This window comes from Alternaria postmessia, assembly GCF_024291825.1.
Source record: "Alternaria postmessia strain BMP 2775 chromosome Unknown scaffold_13, whole genome shotgun sequence".
NCBI lineage: Eukaryota > Fungi > Ascomycota > Dothideomycetes > Pleosporales > Pleosporaceae > Alternaria > Alternaria postmessia.
Genome location: NW_026260086.1, coordinates 390,452 through 408,531, shown reverse-complemented (window position 1 = coordinate 408,531; position 18,080 = coordinate 390,452). Strand labels below are relative to the sequence as shown.

Here is an 18,080-nt window from a genome sequence, read left to right as displayed (position 1 = left end):
AATCCAAAGGTGAGGAATGCGCAGTAATTTACTCTCGTCCCTGCTCCTCAACATAGGAAGTAATCCCGACCCACACATGCTCGCTGTAGTATAGCCTCACTGGTTGCGCCGGCCTGGCTGTGCGATTGGTCATGCGAAAGTTCCAGGCACTAGACGCAGAGCGAGCCGCACTTCCAAATCCGAACTCGTCGAGCTGGACCCTTCATTCCAAACGTACTTCGTACAACATAGCTTTCCGCTAGCAAATTAGCCAATGCTCCTCAGAAAATGATGTGGAGCACAATCGGCCCATAACGGATAGTCACGCTCGAGTCATCGACCTCTTCCTGCATTTATGCTCCTTATTATTTCGTAATATCTGATTGGGTACTGTAATTATACGCTGTAGACGCCACCGTTGACATCTTACGCCCTACAGCATAACAGTCAAAACAACGTGTAGAGCGCTTGATATATTGATGCTCGTATGTCGGCCTTGAATATTCAGTAGACAAATTCTGCCTTGGAACCAGCAACCACTAGCCAATCCACCATGTATCTTCGTGCCGTTCATGCAGAGAAAGACATTGCTAGACTACAGCAATTCATACGCGCCAACCCGCTAGGCATCTTTACCACAGCTATTGACTCCAAGTCGTTTCCTTTTCTTCAATCGAGTCACATTCCTTTCGTTTTGGATATCGAAAACACAGCAGACCAGGTCCATCTTGGCGTTCTCCGTGGACATGTCGCTCGAGCGAATCCGCAAGCTAAAGCTCTGATCGAACACGTCCAATCTCAAAATGAGGACGAGAGGATCGACACAATTCAGACTATATCACGCGATGTTATGATCCTCTTTAACGGTCCTGCACACCACTATGTCACACCCAAGTTCTACAAAGAGACAAAGCCAGCAAGCGGGAAAGTGGTTCCTACGTGGAATTACTCAGCGGTACAAGTTTACGGTCGTGCTTCCGTGTTTTACGATACCAAAGCCGCCTCTACGGGTCAATTCCTCGACAAACAGATTAGGGACCTGTCCCGCCAGTCAGAAAGAGACATCATGGGCTACGAGAAGCCGTGGCAGGTGGAAGATGCGCCTACTTCGTACATCGACATACTGAAGAAAGCGATTATCGGCATCCAGATCGAGATAACGGATATTGGTGGCAAGTACAAAATGAGTCAAGAGATGGGTGTGGGTGATCAGCAGGGTGTCATAGATGGTTTTAAGGCCCTGGGGTCGGATGTTGGAGCTGAGATAGCAAAGACTGTAGAGCAAAGGGGAAAACTCGGAAGCTCTTAGCTACAATCTGTGAGGAGAGCTTTAAGAGTACCCGGAATGAGAGCGTATACTGCTGCACTTCGTGTTCTTGTACTTGTACTTGGGCAATGTTCGTAGCCTCATCATCTATACAGGAGTGGTTTGACTGGCTTACCAGTTGATGAGCTACCAGAGTGGGGCCCCTGCCGAAAACTCCGAAGTCCCCTTCCCCTCACCCAAGTGACCGCCACCACGGAGCCATCCCGACTGCGACAACCCAATGACGCGTTGCACCTTCACCTGCAACTAAATAGGCGCGTATCTCACGGCAGACAATCGTGGGCTGTGACTGCAAACATGTTGATCCCTGTGCCACGAGGTTGGTCGGCCTGAAAGTCAGACGTGGCTGTGCAGGTGGCCCTGATATCAGGGAGCGACCAAAAATGGCCATCGTCCATTCCATGGCACAAGCACTTTGCTCGACTTTTCGAGAAATCACATTGCAAATCTGAATCAATACTTCCAACAAGACTACAATCAGTAACGATTGCCTTTTTGAGAAAACGACGCAACACGAAGAGTATACAACTAGAATATCATCTGGAAGCATCCACATCCTTCTACCCTCCCAATAACTCCACCTAGAATACCCCATAGCCCTCCGCTTGAGACAGCTTGAGTGGTCTGGCATCAAGATGGGCCTCTTTAGCTCCAACAAGCTTCGTCAACCACCACTTCCTGACTTGGCGATACAACTCGATGACACGGCCGATAGAGTTTATAGGCCAGACGATATTGTCAGAGGCCATGTCGTACTGACGCCCGTCGCATCTATCGAGCCCGAGGCGCTTAAGGTCTCACTCTTTGGGCAATCACTCATATGGTATCGTCGGGATGTAGGCTCCGGCAATACCACTGATTACCATCATTGGAGGGACAACGCACCACTATTTGAGGTAGCTCAAGACATTTTACACGCAGCAACTACCATGACCAACGAGGATAAGAAGGAACCACAAGCGATATCGAAGTTCGAAGCAGGCCAAGTCTACACATTTCCCTTTCAATTCACGTTTCCTGCTGGGACTGGTACCACGCGCTATGGCCAATACGAAAATGATTCCGACCAGAAATACGACATCGGACCCCATGACTTACCTCCCAGCTTTCTATTCACCAGATTCAACAGGCCAACCGACGACGGCACAGATGCAGACTTTGCGAAGATCGAATATGGCGTACGGGCCACACTGATATGTCCTGGCATTGGTGTTGTCCAAGGCAAGTCTCTCATAGACCTGACAACTACATCGATCATCCTCTTCCAACCCACAAGCCCGATACCACCACCCGGACCATACACCACGCTGAACCGCTACCCAAAGACCCTCACACTGCGATCTTCTCTACTAGCCGGCAACACGCAAACTGGTATCCGACAAAGCATCCGCGACCGCCTTTCCTCTTCGACCCCTACACTGGACTTCGAAGTCGCTATAGAGCTTCCAGAGCACTTTACCAGCGGGTCCGAATTTCACTTTCGTGCATCCTTCACAACACTATCGCGAAGCCCGAACGCGCTGCACATTCCTCCATCCGTCACATTCAACATTCTTAAATTGGACTTGCTGGATTTTACCTTCTTCCGTGCACCTCGCGACAGAGACGCAGGTAGCGGCAGATCCGGCTTGCACAGGAGTAATAGATACGAAAGCTGGCCGCCGCCAGACCAGCTATATATCGTGGCCAAGAATGAACACGAGGACTTCACGGAGAGAAAGACGTCTCTTAACGCTTTACCTGAGTCAGCCATATTGGAACTTACTGCTGGATTGCCAGAGTACTCCGTTATCGCTAGCTCATCAGGAGAAAAGGACAGTGGGGCAATGGAGGAACAAGTGAAGAGTACTTGTGAGCAGTGGTTCACGGCGAGGATCCCAGGTGTGACAGTACCAAGTTTCCGTAGTTTTGCCATCACAAGGGCATACAAAGTCAGAGTCAAGCTTGGAGTTGAGGTCGGAGGAAAGAAGTTCGAGAGGGAGGTTGAAAGCGCGGTAGGGAGGATGGGCAGCCCGCAAGCCTAGTGGTGTTAGAGATAGTTGGGAGAGGATGGAGTTGTCTTTTTCGTGGAAATGGCGCCGCAATACATATGCTAGATGAAGCCGTACTTGTTGTAAATGTTATGAATACTACTGTGCAATGTCAAAAACGTGGGGTATCATATCCAAACGCCAAAGCAAAATCGAGAAGAGGAATCAAGCCGCGGTATTCAATAATACCAGCTCTCCAGCACCTTATCGACCCTCCGCCTCCCTTCACTCTCTAATCCTTCCATATCAACACTCTCGTCGTCTTCAGCCGTGGAAGGTGCTTGGACGTTGCCAAACTTCTCTTCCACACGTGCAGCAACGCGTATTGCCAATGTCCGTGTCTTTGCCAGCTCAGGCGCGAGCGGCGCATCCTTCCACACCAAATTTGGCTGTATGTTCTCCTTGGGATTGCGATAGGGTTCTAGTAGCGAAAGCAAGGTGCGGTATGTGTCGAGCCGGTTCTGAAGCGTCTGCCGGCGTGCGGAAAGTTCTTGAAGGCGCGAGACGGAGGAGAGATATTGGTCTTGTGTGATCTCGGCGTCACGGTCGGGCCATGTTGTGGGTAGTTTCGCAATGTTTTCGTCGAGTGTTAGGTCATCGCTCTGATATAGTGCGTGCGTGTCGTCTTCGTGGGCATCGGACGGAGGATTTACTTCTTCGTCGTCGTCGGCATGATGTGCGCCAGATTCCCAGTATAGTATGTCTATTTGCTCAACAACATGCTCAATCATTTGGCGGCTGTAGACTTTTCGGGAGTGTTGTTTAAGGTTGCGGTTGACTAAGCCACATGGTTAGAACGATCTGAAGGTCATCATGAGTGCAGTAGATCCATACCTTTATCCAACACTCCCTTCATGACACTGAGCTCGATCCCACCATCTTGCGCAAGTGTGCGTAGACGTTCCGACGGCGGTATTCCACGCGATAGAATATGTTTCCTCGTTTGTAGAAACCGCTGCTTTTGCTCCACGACGGTGCCTTGTTTCGACCTTGCGGATGGCACGTGTTGATCCATTGTTGAGGCTGTTGAGTGCGTTTGGCGACGAGTATTGCGCACAAGAGCACTGAACCGCGGGGACTAGCGCGACGCGTTGAGATCACGCTTTGCCTATTTGAGATGGCGCGATGGTGCTACCGTGCTTCCACCAGCAATCGACCGACCTCCAGAGAAAACCTACTGTTTTCGGCTTCAGGGAAATGGAGCTAACTGCACGTGCCGAAGATACATAACTCGTCGTCAAATCAGCAATCTTGGCCATACTACCCAAGGCGGTTTGTTGTGGCTGTGCGGCCCGGCGTAGAAATCCCAATGCGAGAATGCGAGAAACCATTCAGCTAGGCTGAATCTTGAAACTTCCACAGACCTCTGTCCAATGAGCAACCATCTGACCAGACCTTCGAGCCTCAGATTTTGAGGTCTGCCTTATGGGCAAGAAGGAAACCAAGCATGATGCGAATGGTAAAGCGAGCGTAGAGTACGGTGCTTGTAGTGAACGTATAAAAAAGGCTGTCTCTTTCCACATGTCTCGTCATTCCCAGCACATCCCAGGTTCTAAAACAAAACTCGTTGTACGACCCTCAAGTATATATCTTTTACTATCACCCAAGAACATGTCCACCTCTATTGCTTTGCAGAATCTGAGCATCTCAGATGCAGACAATAACACCGTGCGTCACCGAAAATCTTCCCGAACACACGTGAAGTCTAGGTCTTCTGAGGATGACGACCCGTGGCTGGACACGCCTCACGATAGAGAGTTCTCAAGTCGACCACTTGACCCTCGTTCCCTCAAACCCACAGTAGTGTACTGGATCTCTCCTCATGCTTTGCTCAGCAAAAAAATCACAATCCTTGACTTGACGAAAGACATGGAAGTGCCATATACAGGCATGACAGCCGAATACAAAGCCGAGATCAAAAGGACCATGAAGGATCATTCCTTCGCGCCGGTACTTACCTGCCACCGCCGTACCTGGCTAGGTCTCAAGTACGAAATCACCGACGACCAGAGCGCACATGTTGCACATTGGTCGCATGCCTGGTCGTCGTTCGGCGAATCAGTCCTCACATTTCCAGACGACTCAGCTCATTCATCCCATGCTATCACCTTGAGTAACAAGCGCTGGGGACTGCGCACTGAATCGTTCGTTTACAACTCACAGCCGTACGTCTGGCAAATGGACAGCTTGTGGCACTCGACGAACATGACGCTCTATCGGATCACAGGGAGTGGTGAGCAGCAGATCAAGACGGAAGTAGCCAAGTACGCGCAGAAGTGGTGGGATAGTTTTGTAACCGGTGGGACGGTGGTGGTAGACGGTACCGAGATTGATGGCGCTGTGGCCTGTTTGACGCTTGTCGTGGTGTTGAAGAAGAAGCGGCAAAGGGCTGCAGAGAGACATGAAGGATGAGGGTCTAGGTTCAGAAGGATGGGCCAGGCTGTTCGAGTTTTTGAAGTTCGGCCAATTGACTCGACATGGTGAGGCTTGGCTGTGGCGTGGCTCTTCCTGGCAGGTGGGAGCCGGAGGGCACGTGCGCGCAACTAATACGGTAATACGGAGCGGTTTCCTGGCATTTCCAACGTCATAGTACGGGGTTGATGCTCAGATCGGATCCACGTCGGTGCCACGGTGCCACAATCTTATTGCTCCTTGACCCTTTACCCACCCAGATGGGTCTCAGTAATAAAGCTCGTGTTGAACGATGTATTGAGCAGTGTTGCAGCTAAGCGCGACGTGTACCAGCTCTGCAGACGGAAGCGGCCACTCACACAACGTCTACCCGCAGTTTCAGATTAACCACAAAGCCAGCGGTTGTTTGGTTCAAACGGCGGGCGGCTAGCTCGTAGGATAGCGCACCAGTCGACGCCAGTGACGCTGCCAAGCCCCCGACCGACCGCGCATCAGGGAATGCAAGGCTTGAAACACGTCGACACCCTAGTCACCTGTGAATCAATAATGATAGCACTTCGCGCCTTCTCTTCGTTGTGTTGATTCACTGCCTCTTTGCTACCTACTACCCTACTAATATTGTTTTCTTTCTATTACAACCGCAAACGGTAGCGCCTCCTCGCTACTCTTCTTCCATGGCAACGAGAGGTTAAGACAGGGGTTCCGATTCGCAGCTTTACCACATACGCGACCCTCCACGACCACGACCACGACCACTCTGAGCCATGTCCGAAGTCTCGACGTCCTCGACGTCCTCGACGACCGCAACGTCGACGACCGACGCCGGCGGCGCGCAGCTAAGGTCAAACCAGAGCATCGAGAATTTCGCCGCGTCGCTGTCAACTGCAGCTATCATTTTCGGCGTTCAGATTGGTTTCTTCTTGGTCCTCAGTGGCAATTGGAAGCTTCACAAGGGAACGGGCAAGAAGAAGCCTGCCGATGGCGACCAGGAAGACAAAGCGGCCGCGCGACAGAGTCTGTTCCACAAAATCTACTACTACAAGACCGCCTTTGTACCCGTCGCAAAGCGTATCGCAGCCCCCACGACCGCTATCGAGTCCTTTCGAAATGTCTTTACGATTAGCGACAAAGAACTCATCCGTATTGCCGGCGTCGATGGCTACCTTTTCCTCCAATACCTGCAGCTCCTGCTACGCATATTCATCCCTATGGCTATCATCATCCTACCTATCCTGCTACCGATAAATCGCAAGGGCGACGAGCCCGGAGTCTCTGGTTTAGACTCGTTCGCTTGGCCCAATGTAGCCTTTGCAGACAAGAGGCATCGCTTATGGGCACACTGTATCATCGCTGTAGGCGTCATATGCTGGGCGTGCTTCAATTTCTACTTGGCGCTCAGGCAGTTTGTACGCCTTAGGCAGACTGTCCTCACCAGACCAGAACATCGTATTCGAGCATCTGCCACCACCATTTTGGTGCAAAGCATTCCTCAGAAATGGCTTACCGCCCCAGCTCTCGATGCCCTCTACGACGTCTTTCCCGGTGGTATCAAGGATATCTGGATAAACCGCAACTATGACGACCTAATGGATAAAGTCAACGATCGAACCAAGATTGCAAGGACCCTCGAATCTGCCGAAACAAATCTTATAATAGCGTGCACCAAGAAGCACAGGAAGATGGAGGAAAAGGCAGCGAAGGAGGCTGGAAAGAAAAAGTCCAGAAAAGAGAAGAAGCACGACATAGCTATGGAGAATCACGCGATCAATCAGGAGACTCACGAGCAAGGTGTGGATGCTGGTAACCCCCACGAGATCGAGCAACAACTCCAAAAGGTTCTCGAGCAGTCCCCTTCGTCGTCTTCCTCTTCCTCACGGTCAACCTCACCCGATCGGAAGCGCGGCATAGTGCCAATGCAATTTTTGGGAGAAGGCATGCACGCCGTCGGTGAAGGTTTCCGTGATGTCGGCCATGGTGTCGATCGTTTCAACAAAAAGGTCTACGGTGGAATGCGCGGTGTGTTTGGCGGAAAACCCCGCCAGGCTGGCCAGGCACAGACACAAGAGCAAGCACAGGCGAGCCTCGACGGTGCCGACGAAGTTCCAGGATCATCGCCAACCTCTGCCGACTTTCACCACAGGGGGGCTAGTACTGACACCCATACGCCTTTGGCCAGCAAGGAAACTTATGCCTCTGATGGCACCATCACCGAGCCGAACTCTCCCCAGACAGATCTGAAAGCGCCTGCAGCTACAGCCGAGCCCGAGAAGAAACCTATTACGCCTGGATGGAAGCACCCTTTCAATAAGCTAAAGGCCGTATACGTTGGTCAGGGTGATTTTATAAGCCCTAAGCCATTCGAGAAGCCAGGAGAAGAGCTGCCACTAGAGCTCAAGGACCCTAGTAAAATCAAGTATGATCTCACAGGACTGTACGACGAGTCCATGGAAGAGGATGGCGAGGATGCTCTCTGGAGAAAGTACCTTAGGCCAAAGGACAGAGAAACGATGCGACTACCGATCTTCAGTTGGTCTTGGTGGCCGGCCTTGCCGTTGATCGGCAAGAAGGTTGATACCATCTATCATTGCCGAAAAGAGCTCGCTCGGCTCAACGCTGAGATCGCGGACGATCAGGCTCACCCAGAACGCTTCCCGCTGATGAATTCTGCCTTTATCCAATTCAACCATCAGGTTGCGGCACACATGGCCTGTCAGTCATTGAGCCATCACATTCCAAGGCAAATGAACCCGAGAACTGTAGAGGTCAACCCCAATTACGTGCTCTGGGACAATTTGACTATGAAGTGGTGGGAGCGTTACTTGCGCATGTTTGGAATCATTCTGCTCATTGTAGGACTTATCATCTTCTGGGGTATCCCCGTCAGTTTTACAGGAGCTTTGTCCCAAATTGACAGTCTGACCAAGACCTTGCCATGGCTAGGCTTCATCAACAAGCTTCCCGACTGGGTAGTGAGTTTGATACAGGGTGTGTTGCCACCAGCTTTCTTGGCCATTCTCTTTGCTGTGCTGCCTCTGGTCCTGCGCTTCTGCGCTGGTCTTACCGGTACGACGACATCAGGCGAACGCGAATTGCTCGTCCAAAACTTCTATTTCGCCTTCGTCTTTGTCCAGTTGTTTCTGGTAGTATCGATCTCGACAGGTATCACCTCGACGATTGACAAACTGATCAACGATCCTCTTAGTGTCCCATTGACACTGGCGCAGAACCTCCCCAAGGCCGCTAACTACTTCTTCTCTTACATGATTCTGCAAGCTCTCAGTATCAGTTCTGGTACTTTGCTACAGATCGGTGCTGTCGTTGTCATCATATTCCTCCGCTTTCTCGACACAACGCCCCGAGAGAAGGTTTCAAGGGTGTTGCAAAGACCTGGTATCAATTGGGGAACTATGATCCCTGTTTACACCAATTTTGCCGCCATTGGTAAGTAAAAGTCCTTTGTGATAATGCACGTTAAAGCTAACAATGCGCAGGTCTCATCTATTCCGTCGTCGCTCCCTTGATCCTGATCATGATGTTGATCACTTTCTGCCTCTTCTGGTTCACATACCGCTACCAAATGATCTATGTCAGTTACGCTAAGGCCGAAACCAACGGTCTCATCTTCCCGAAAGCTGTCAACCAGCTGTTCACCGGGTTGTATTTCCTCGAGCTTTGTATGGTTGGCTTGTTCTTCCTACAAGAAGACGATAAAGGAAACCAATCTTGTTTCCCTCAGGGTATTATCATGATTATCATGGGCATCTTTACTGTCCTCTTCCAAGTCGTACTGAACAGGGCGTTCGGGCCTCTTTTCACATACCTGCCAATCACATTCGAAGATGAAGCGGTCCTTCGAGACGAGGAGTGGCAGCGAGCACAGGCCAGCAAATGGGAACGCGATGACGAGCATCAATCTCTCACTGCTCAACAAGATGCAGCGCAGACGGCCGAAGCGCGCGAGCAAGCACACCTGGACGAGCAAAACCGCATTGAGGAAAGGAAACAACGCGAATCATCCTATGGTCCAGGATCTTATGAGCTGAGCAATTTGGACGGTAACATGCAATCTGCTGGCCATGGGCAATCACCTCGACCCGGCAACCGCGGTCGCAACACCAGTTGGGCAGATCGCTCCCGCCGTAGCTCTAACTCACGCTCACAATCCCACCACAAGCAGCACCACAAGCGCAAGGATCCTCTAGATATGATTACCAGTACACTCAAGAAAGGTCTCGACGATGTTGCAAAACCCATCCGCGATGTTGAAGCACAGGTCCTGCCCGCTGGCAATCTTTTCGATGAAGTAGACGACGAGCTCGCTGACATCGAGCCTGAGGCTCGCCAAAAGCTTATCAAACGCTCCTTCCAGCATCCGGCGACACGCGCTATCCAGCCCGCCGTCTGGATTCCGCATGACGACCTGGGTGTCGCTAAGGACGAGATTCAGAGGACTAGTGCATTCACGAAGCGTGTATGGATCACTAGTGTGAATGCAAGGCTAGACGCAGGCGGCAGCGTCATTTACAGGGGACTGCCGCCAGACCGGGATCCCTTCGAGAATATTGAGGTTTAAGCAGGTTGTTTCGTTGCCCGCTCTGGCTCACGTATAGGGCCAGCACCCGTGATGCCATCGACCGGATGCAACATGAGGCCAGTTGGTTTGTTTTCTCTTATTACCTTTTGTATTCGCCTTTATGGCATTTTCAAGTACGTTCGCATAGCGTGGAGTTTAAGAGTTAGGGGCCCTTGGTAGCATTATATTTAGAACTACCCATACCATATGCATGACTAGAAGAACATGCCGTCTAGCGTAGCCCCAATATCATTCGCAGCCCCCGTATCGAGGAGGTTTCCAAGCTCAAAGTCTTCGAAAAGAGAGTCTCCGAAGAGAGAGTCTTCGTCACAGCCCTCCTCCTCTTGTCCATGCTCTTGAGACGAGCTGACGATTACAGCAGCACTCTCATCCACACGAACCTCCTCCGGTCGGTCCTCGGCGACGGCTCCGGCAACCCGATCATCTTCATCGTGCATTTGTACTCGTCCAGAAGGCTCCACCTCAGCACTCTCATCGACAACGTCACTGTCATCAGCGGCGAGCCATGTTTGCGGAGCTGCTTCAGACGACCCATCCTCCTCCTCTCCAACGACATCCTCACACAAGCCAGCATACAGTGCTGCTTCCAACGCCCCATCATCCTCCGCTTCATCGATGGCGTGCTCAGGAGTCGGTTCTTGAACCACAGGGCTCTTCCGAGGCCTCCCACGTTTCTTCTTCTCCTTCACCACAGCCACGTCCTCTGCAGCCCTGACCTTTGGAGGTCTCCCCCTCTTCTTCGGAGCAGGGTTAGGCTCCTCTTGAACCCTTTGCTTCCTCTTTTGGCCAGCAAGCGAAGTTGGGGTTTGCTGGCCATCCAGCTTCGCCCACCTCTCCTGCTTTGCTTCCTGTACTCTTACATTCTCCTCATTCCACACCTCTAGTTGTGCTGCCCTCGAGGCCTTGCTCCTCTTACCCTTGGTAGTGGTAACAGCCTGGTGGAGATTGCTCAAATTCTCTTCATCCCTCCTATCTTGCAATTTGGCTTTGCAAGTTCTCTCCATCTCAGCGCAAATGACCTCAGTTTCTTCTTCCAACTTCTCGCGCTCTTCTTCGCTCTTGGCCTCTTTCAGCTTCGATGTTAACGAAAGGCGCAAATAGTATATGGTCGAGAAATCCAGAGAGAGTTTGGAGGCTCGAAGGATATCTTCATAAGCCGCTTCGTTCGAGGGCCAAAACAAGCTGCAGTACTCACGCTGCTGTTTTATGTTCATGAACATGAAGCTGCGGAAAAGGCGGAAGGCGCATGGCTCATAGCTTTCTCTGATGGTCAACTGGAGGTGTTTGACTCGTTCGCCGAGGTGGCAGGGTGCCTCGGGGACAGAGGGGGCCTCTAGTGAGGAGGGTGTATCCGCAGGGGTGAGGAGACCTGTGTCTTGGGCGGCCGAGACGGGGACAACAGGGCATGCTGGTGCTAGTGTGGGTGCTCGCACCTCTTCTTCGTCATCTCTGGTGAGATCAAAATACTGTTCTTCCTGCTGAGCAGGCGGCGCGGCGGTACTCGCAACATTCTGAGCCGCCCAAGGACCCTGCACCGGTGCCGTGAAGGCATTCTGGCTATACTGACCTCCATAGGTCTGAGCCTGGGGAAAATATTGTAGCTGGTGGGGGGAGGCACCAGTAGGAAAGCAGTTAGTAGCAGCGACGCCAGGAGCATACACGGGTTGTGGCCTACCCGGAGTGTGATATTGCGGCTGCTGGTTGGCGAATACACCGACAGGGAAGCCACTGAAAGCAGCGACGCCAGAAGAGAATGTGGGCTGTGACCTACCCAGGTTGTGAAGTTGTTGCTGGTGGGGGAAGGCACCAGGAGGAAAGCAATTAGTAGCAGCGACGCCGGGAGAAGGAAAGAAAGGCTGTTGTTGGAACGCAGCCGGAGAAGGGTAACTACCGTAAAATCCGAAGCTGGTTTGAATGGGTAACTGCGGTATACTTATGAGCTGCGGACGAGCAGAAAGCTGAGATATTCTTGCTCGTTCTTGGTCGGTAGGTAACCTTAGGCCGCCGATGTTGATTCGTTGTACCATGTCGCTCTGTGTTGCGAAAGTGTTGGTTGACATCTTGGTGAAAGTGGAGGGGATTTGTCGTTGTGTGGGTGAACGATGTTGGAATAGAATATCTAGGATGAGAAATGGGTAGTCAAAAATACTTCCAAAACTTGTGTCGATGACTAGAATGTGATCTGAACTGAAAAGAAAAGAAGAAAGACACAGATTGAGCAGAAGTTTTATACAGAGCGACGAGAAGATTGGGACCGTGGAACACTGTAAATCTGGTTCATCTGAGTAAATTGATCTCATGAAAAATGTTATGGATGGGTAATCAAAACTAGAAATCAGCCATACAATCGTGTTGAGGTCAGCGGAGACCATGGAGACTATCCATTGAACTGTGGTACTCTTCGCCTATACCAGATTTATGGCTGTCCAGAAAACGTGACCGCAATGTCAGACCAATCGAATCGAAAAGTCTCGTCCTAGTCAGCATCGCAGAAATGTGACTCCATTGGATTGCTCGAGTAGTGGATCCACTATGCCAGCCGCTTGTGACGAGGCCAGAGCCCATGGTAATGCCAGAAGCCCCTAGAGTCCAACTTCCTGCCCAAGGTATGCACATCACGTGGCAGAGCGCGAATTCCCTCTTCCTCCATGAGTTCTCCCACCCATTTGCCATATTCCTGACGTGTCTCCGCCTCCTCTTTAGTCATGGACGATTCGACCATAGCGCTGAAGCTCATGATGAGATCGTACCAGTCGTAGACGCGCAGGTCAGCAACAATCCATCGCTTCCCCGGGGTAAACTTCCGATGAGTTGCAATAATGGCGCGCGCAACATCCTCACCGTGGATGAAATGCACGGCTCCTCGCTTCCGCACATCGTCTTTCGACTGAACTATGCGAGGGAGCCACCTAGCGGGCACGCGTTCGCCTCCGTATAGGCCACATAGGTTTAGCACACAACCGTGAAGCGAGAGTAATTCGTCTTCCGCGATCGCTCGCTTGTCTTCTTTGTCATACGGCGCATGATCATCGCTCCAGTCATCGGGTAACTTATTGAAGATGCCTGTAGAGCCTAGCTGCACCCAGTTGTTTTTTGCGCCGTGAACGGAGCGGTAAAGGCCGACGATGGTCTTCGACTGCGTATGTCCCACCAGCGGGAACGTGATGATCACGGTTTGCGCCGCGGGAAGGCGCTTATATGGTTCCGCATCGCCGGAACTGGGGTCGAACTTGAATGGTATCGTGTTATCTCTTCCAGTAGTCGTGGTTGCGGCATAGCTTATGTCGGTGTCCTCTAGTTCAGGTATCAAAAAATTGGACGTCCATCCAGCGCCCAGAATCAGAAGGTCCACCTCTTTCATTTGCTCGCGTAGCATTTTCAGTTGTGCAGTGTGGGTGATTGGTAGCACAGACCTTGCGCCGTACTCAGAGAGCCTGTTGTGTGTAATCTTATATTGGGTGAAAGATCAATCCATGGGTGACAGAAGGTGTGAGCCGCGGCTGGTATAGCTCCATGAAGTCGTGACGTCTCCGCACGTACCAAATTAGCTTGCATTCAGCACGAGCCATCCGTTCAGCGTAAACCTTCACGTGTGAATCTTAGCTAATAGGCAAACGGGATTTTCACTGGATAGAAGCTTGATGATCAAACATTCTGAGGCTGCAAGAGCCCCATAGTGTACATCGAAGCGAGTAATACATCTGTTCTAGCATGATAGAAGAAACGGCCACCACTTATCAAGTAGTGTAGGACTCAGAGAAAGTGGAGTTGACATTTCCACCAGCTGTCTCACGTGTATTCAGATGACGTTCTTCCTAAATAGGTAAATTGTAATGGCGTTGATTGCAGCAACTGTATTTCCAATCGAAATTCTGATCGAGTCCTCGCTGACGTCATCAATGCGTGACGCTTCACGTGCAGTCGCGTTAGACCCATGAAATCGATAGGCGCTCATTGGCTGTTTGCTGAGTCGCGTCTTCGTCATCGTCATTACTATGCGCTGCGCATCAGCTCGCGGAGCTCCGTATCAGAGTCTATCACAAGGACCTCTCGCCATTCACACAGTTTTCTATCGTTAGATTGACCTTCCAATGCGGACTTCACGAGTGTCTCGCGACACGTCCCGTATCGTCGCCGCAAGCCGCACCCAACGAGCGCTACGCCAGACCCGAAGCGCGACCAATGCGCAGACCCCTATCAAACGAGAGACAGGTAGCGACGAGAATGCTAGGGCAAGTTCAGAGCTGAGCTCGGTACCAGCAGACTCAGCCTCCGATGGAGAGGCGCGACGAGTGCCTATGAAGAGGAAAAGGGGTCAAGATACTCCTATCGTCGTGAAGCAGGAGGTAGAGGAAACAACGATCGCTGGAATCGCATCGCCGAAGAAAAGCGAAAAGGTCAAAAAAGCCCGACGCGCGCCTGCGAAGAAGATTAAGGGCAACGATGGGTCTGTGAAGATGGAGCCGCCACCCAATTGGGAGGAGATATACACCCTGACGAGAGAAATGCGGAATGAGAATGTCGCGCCGGTAGACACTATGGGGTGCGAGAGTCTGGCGGAGAAGAACAGGTCTCCTCGAGATCGACGATTTCAGACACTTATAGCCTTGATGTTGAGTAGTCAGACGAAAGACACCGTCACAGCGCCCGTCATGCGAGGCATGCAGGAGAAAATGCCTGGCGTGGGTTAATTCTAAAGGCGACTGCTTTCCACGGCTAACATAACCAGGGTTTCAATCTTGAATCTGTCCTCGCACTAGAGCCGCCTGCGCTCAACGCTTTCATCAACAAAGTGGGTTTCCACAACCTCAAGACCAAGTACATCAAGCAAACTGCGGAGATTCTACGGGACAAGTGGAATAGCGATATTCCAGACACAATCGAGGGACTTGTGTCACTACCTGGTGTCGGGCCTAAGATGGGATACCTCACTTTGAGTGCAGCTTGGGGCCGGCATGAAGGTATTGGAGTCGACGTCCACGTCCACCGCATTACCAACTTATGGGGCTGGCATAAGACTCAGAATCCAGAACAAACACGTGCCGCTCTGGAGTCATGGCTGCCAAAAGACAAATGGCATGATATAAACAATCTGCTTGTGGGCTTTGGACAGACTATATGCTTACCTGTGGGCAGAAAGTGTGGTGACTGCAAGTTGGCAGATAGAGGCCTATGTCCCTCAGCAGTGGTAGCTAAGAAGACGAAAGTGAAGAAGGAAGAAGCCGTTGTGAAAGTCGAGGCACCCAATGGCGACGAAGAGGCAGCAGTGAAGGAAGAGACGGTGGTTGCTGATGTTGGTGAGATCAAAGCTGAAGATGTGGAGGGTGCGATAGACATAGAGGATATTGGGCAACCGCCACGCAAAAGGGCACAGAGGAAGAAGTAGTAAGTAGTCATAATACTGTATATACCATCATTGAATCTTGGATCTCTAACGTCTAACATGTTAAATCAGAAATATGACTAGGCATATTCGAACACAGTCTCATGTTTTATCGCGTCAACTTGGTATTCCGACAGCGGAAGGCGGACCCTGCCGTCATGCAGACCGCATCGCGCCTTCCAGTCTTCACCAGACAACAGAATATCACCGAGCTTCCATCGCCATCTCCTGCATGTACTCATCAAGACTGATCTGAAATCACTACTCACTGTCCTACTTTCGCGTCACGATCGACGTCCGATTGACTGCGTTTCACTCAAGTGCTGCCTGATCCAGCACGTGCAGTCACTGGTGCCTTGCGGCCTCATCAGTGGCACCTTCTCCACACACGCTTATTTGGACCCATGAATAGCCTAACCAGACCCCTAATCACAGGCTTCTCAAATTAAAAACCCAAGAGTTCGGCACTTACCAATACGTGAACACAACATCGCAGCACCTGCAACATGGAAGTCGCCCGCGACGAAGCTCAAGGCTCAGCAAACGCTAGGGTGCCTTCCACCACAGTGATCACCATGGACATGACACCTCAAGCAGAGCTGAGCATTACGCCTGCTGGAAGCCAGTTTTCACAAGACGGTCAACGCGCTACATCGGAACCAACCAAGGCAAGGATTCCATACAAAATCAGGCTTCTACTCGCCAACTCGCGCATGCTACTGCTGGGGTTGTTCTTCATGTACCTCAGCTCCGCGATACTCTCCCTCGCCACCGGATTCTTCGGCATCGATAACTTCATAACACCTCGAATTAACCGAGTGGTAGACGAATTCAATGTGCAGTCAGCCACCATGCACAAAGAGCAAATATTGTACGGTCGCTTGGATAGACTTCTCTCTAGCCAGCTGAGCCGTGGCTTCATGGAGACTCACGAAGACTGTCTCATTCGCGGTCTGAAGAAGGTCAACGATGAATCCTTCGGGCTTGGCTTTCAGGACCCTCATATGCGTGCACGGATCATGTACTGGACAATGGATAATTGTGGTAGACTTCAGTACACGCCACAGGTGGTGATACATGATGCAACCCCACAACAAGCTGTGCTCAGGTCCTGGGCAAATGTACGATATCGCTCCCGTCGTATACTCGGGGAAGCACTAGAGGTCGTGAGACTGAAGACCCGTTCGATCTGGAATCGCTTCTTCGGCGGTATCTACCTCATAAATGGCTCCACCTCCACCCCCACTGTACATATTTCTAACGGTACGGATACTGGCGATACGTCCTCGTCAACCCGATCCCTTTCCAAAGTGCCATTTGGATTCGCCCTGCACTGCGAGTCCTCCCAGCCATGTCGCCTTGTTTACCTGCCCGTATCCTCGGATGAAACGTTCGCTTTGTCGGGTCGCGCAAAGGCCATTGCGAAACTTGAATGCCGGCTTAGGAAATTGGCAGCCTTGAAGGCCAATCTTGAAAACTGTCTATCGTTTACACGGTACTTGGCGAAAGTTCTGACCTTCGTGAGCTTAGCTCCCTTAGGGATCGAAATGGCGGCCCTGGTCGGTGTGGCTTCGTACATGGCCGCTACCAAGAAAGTCGCTAGGAAGAAAGCCGCAACTGAGCTCACTCAATTCCTCGGCTTAACAAATGCAAGAGACAAGTACACAATCAAGACCATCGGCTTCGGTCTTGCTCTGACCTTGGTTGATCGCCTATACATCAAGTACTCAGAGCACCTCGGATGCAAAGTATCGGTGCTTGTTTTTGGTCTCTTCTCTTTATTTTCGGGCTTCAGCATGCTTCTGCGGTTCTTCATTGCACCCAACTCATGGCTTCCGGACATCTTTCAATTCTGCAGAATGGTCAAGGAGCTCTATCTGATCACGCGAGGCTGCGAACTACCTGACGGAGAGGATTATCGTTCAGAGCTTTCTTCCGCGGCTGTCATGAACACTGAGGCTCCCGAACCCAAGATCACTGAATGTCGACCTACAGGGACAGAAATGCAGTCTGATTCATCTAACCACCATCGAAGGAATCAATCCTTCAAATCGCACCGTCGTCCAGTATCTCCCATCACATCACTTACGGAGGATTTCAAGACTCATGAAAAGATGCTCCAAGAAGAGCTGAAGGAGGTGACGAGGCTGCAAGTCATGAAATATGACGTGGAGTCTGATTATGGTAGTGACATCGATACTGAGTCTGACTCCGAGCCTGGTACTGAAGACAGCGGTTTCGTCGACCTGGCTGGTGGCGTTACCCCCCAACTTACGGACGCAGAATCCGGCTGGTCTGTGGTGGATGTGTAGGAATACTACGGCCATGTGGTTTGGAATGTCATACGAACATTCC

At 51.3% G+C, this 18,080-nt stretch overlaps 9 protein-coding genes across 9 annotated transcripts; 6 read left to right on the top strand and 3 right to left on the bottom strand.

Annotated features, from left to right (window-relative positions):
- Window positions 1-532: 532 nt before the first annotated feature.
- Window positions 533-1,288, top strand: J4E82_003193 (uncharacterized protein; the record flags this gene model as incomplete). Its single annotated transcript, XM_051729482.1, has 1 exon — window positions 533-1,288. The coding sequence occupies one exon, from the start codon at window positions 533-535 to the stop codon at window positions 1,286-1,288; it is 756 nt and encodes a 251-aa protein (XP_051590866.1).
- A 653-nt stretch (window positions 1,289-1,941) lies between these two features.
- Window positions 1,942-3,330, top strand: J4E82_003192 (uncharacterized protein; the record flags this gene model as incomplete). The annotated part of the gene is made up of 1 exon (XM_051729481.1): window positions 1,942-3,330. The coding sequence occupies one exon, from the start codon at window positions 1,942-1,944 to the stop codon at window positions 3,328-3,330; it is 1,389 nt and encodes a 462-aa protein (XP_051590865.1).
- A 185-nt stretch (window positions 3,331-3,515) lies between these two features.
- J4E82_003191 (uncharacterized protein) lies at window positions 3,516-4,351 on the bottom strand (the record flags this gene model as incomplete). The annotated part of the gene is made up of 2 exons (XM_051729480.1): window positions 3,516-4,114; window positions 4,171-4,351. 2 exons carry the CDS (start codon window positions 4,349-4,351, stop codon window positions 3,516-3,518), a joined length of 780 nt encoding a protein of 259 aa, XP_051590864.1.
- Window positions 4,352-4,947: 596 nt separating this feature from the next.
- Window positions 4,948-5,748, top strand: J4E82_003190 (uncharacterized protein; the record flags this gene model as incomplete). The annotated part of the gene is made up of 1 exon (XM_051729479.1): window positions 4,948-5,748. The coding sequence occupies one exon, from the start codon at window positions 4,948-4,950 to the stop codon at window positions 5,746-5,748; it is 801 nt and encodes a 266-aa protein (XP_051590863.1).
- A 764-nt stretch (window positions 5,749-6,512) lies between these two features.
- J4E82_003189 (uncharacterized protein) lies at window positions 6,513-10,321 on the top strand (the record flags this gene model as incomplete). The annotated part of the gene is made up of 2 exons (XM_051729478.1): window positions 6,513-9,189; window positions 9,240-10,321. The coding sequence occupies 2 exons, from the start codon at window positions 6,513-6,515 to the stop codon at window positions 10,319-10,321; spliced, it is 3,759 nt and encodes a 1,252-aa protein (XP_051590862.1).
- A 215-nt stretch (window positions 10,322-10,536) lies between these two features.
- J4E82_003188 (uncharacterized protein) lies at window positions 10,537-12,402 on the bottom strand (the record flags this gene model as incomplete). The annotated part of the gene is made up of 1 exon (XM_051729477.1): window positions 10,537-12,402. The coding sequence occupies one exon, from the start codon at window positions 12,400-12,402 to the stop codon at window positions 10,537-10,539; it is 1,866 nt and encodes a 621-aa protein (XP_051590861.1).
- Window positions 12,403-12,872: 470 nt separating this feature from the next.
- J4E82_003187 (uncharacterized protein) lies at window positions 12,873-13,718 on the bottom strand (the record flags this gene model as incomplete). Its single annotated transcript, XM_051729476.1, has 1 exon — window positions 12,873-13,718. One exon carries the CDS (start codon window positions 13,716-13,718, stop codon window positions 12,873-12,875), a length of 846 nt encoding a protein of 281 aa, XP_051590860.1.
- A 715-nt stretch (window positions 13,719-14,433) lies between these two features.
- On the top strand, window positions 14,434-15,728 carry J4E82_003186 (uncharacterized protein; the record flags this gene model as incomplete). The annotated part of the gene is made up of 2 exons (XM_051729475.1): window positions 14,434-15,024; window positions 15,072-15,728. The coding sequence occupies 2 exons, from the start codon at window positions 14,434-14,436 to the stop codon at window positions 15,726-15,728; spliced, it is 1,248 nt and encodes a 415-aa protein (XP_051590859.1).
- Window positions 15,729-16,231: 503 nt separating this feature from the next.
- Window positions 16,232-18,037, top strand: J4E82_003185 (uncharacterized protein; the record flags this gene model as incomplete). The annotated part of the gene is made up of 1 exon (XM_051729474.1): window positions 16,232-18,037. One exon carries the CDS (start codon window positions 16,232-16,234, stop codon window positions 18,035-18,037), a length of 1,806 nt encoding a protein of 601 aa, XP_051590858.1.
- Between the last annotated feature and the right edge of the window lie 43 nt (window positions 18,038-18,080).